The sequence below is a fragment of the Eimeria mitis genome, genomic scaffold (assembly GCF_000499745.2).
Source record: "Eimeria mitis Houghton genomic scaffold, Emh_scaff5787, whole genome shotgun sequence".
Lineage (NCBI taxonomy): Eukaryota > Apicomplexa > Conoidasida > Eucoccidiorida > Eimeriidae > Eimeria > Eimeria mitis.
In genome coordinates, this window is record NW_013574031.1 from 1 (window position 1) to 1,012 (window position 1,012).

General features: G+C 56.5%; 1 protein-coding gene across 1 annotated transcript in view; it reads left to right on the top strand.

Annotated features, from left to right (window-relative positions):
* Positions 1 to 432: 432 nt before the first annotated feature.
* Positions 433 to 1,012, top strand: part of EMH_0084300 (uncharacterized protein) — a gene marked incomplete at both ends in the record, with an annotated part of 2,613 nt that continues 2,033 nt past the window's right edge. Inside the window, one exon of the mRNA XM_013500732.1 lies at positions 433 to 1,010. Within this exon, the coding sequence (XP_013356186.1) occupies positions 433 to 1,010 (578 nt within the window). The remainder of the gene's footprint in view (positions 1,011 to 1,012) is intronic.

The window sequence follows — 1,012 nt, forward strand, 5'->3', positions numbered from 1 at the left end:
CGTGGTCGGAGGCGACAGCGGCGTGGAGAACAGCTTCAGCAGCAGCAGCAGCAGCAGCAGCAGCAGCAGCAGCGTCTGCAAACATAATAACTGGGGGCCCGCCCGAAACCTTTGGACAGCCTTTGGAGTTATCTGTCTCCACAGCTCATCAGGCGCGCGAAACGGAGACACTTTTATCCTTTGCCGATGGGGGGCAGGCTAGACGACGTGTTGGGAACATACTTAGAGAGGAGAGACTGCAGTTTGCGGGTGAGGTCGGCTGAGCCTACTACCTTCTGTTGCTGACATTGCTGCATCATCTGCTGCTCGTTCTGTTACTTTTTGGTGGTTCTTGTTTACTTTCATGCCGCTGCATGCACGAAGCTGTTGGCTTCCATTTGCTTTTATCTTTTCTGTTGTGCACTGCATTCTTGAAGCCTCTACAGGTCTTGTATGCATCTGCCTCATACGCGGGATGTGCTACAGTGCTGCGTTTGCTGCGACGCAGAAGAGTACTGTTGTTCTTCGCGGGCGTTCGGCTCATGGAGAAGATTCGGGGCGTCTCTCAGGAGCTGGGAGCTTCACCTGTTGCTCACGCGAGCCGTCCTTGTACGCAGAAGAAAGACCCTTGCAGACCCGTCCCGGCCGGGGGCCTCACAAGGGGGAAGCCAGGGGCCCTCACAAGACGCATACCAGGGGCTATCTCAGCTATCTCAAGAGAATGTAGACACACAAGCTCGCTTACCCTCTGGCGATCACGCCACACAGCAAGAAGAGAAACAGGATTCAGGCGGGGGAGGGCCTTCTGATCCATCAGCTGGGGGCCAGGCTACTGCAACAGCATTACTTGAGGGGGCCCCGGCCGCCTCGGAGAGGTTTCTCTCGACCGCGGAGACAAACGAGTTAGCGGGTGAACCCGAAGATGGGTTTAATGGTGTTTCCTTGTCTCCTCCTGAGGGCCCCCTGCTGTCTGTGCAGGAGGTAGAACGGCTTGTAGAGGGACTGCCTTGGGCCTCCCAGGCTACAGGAAACT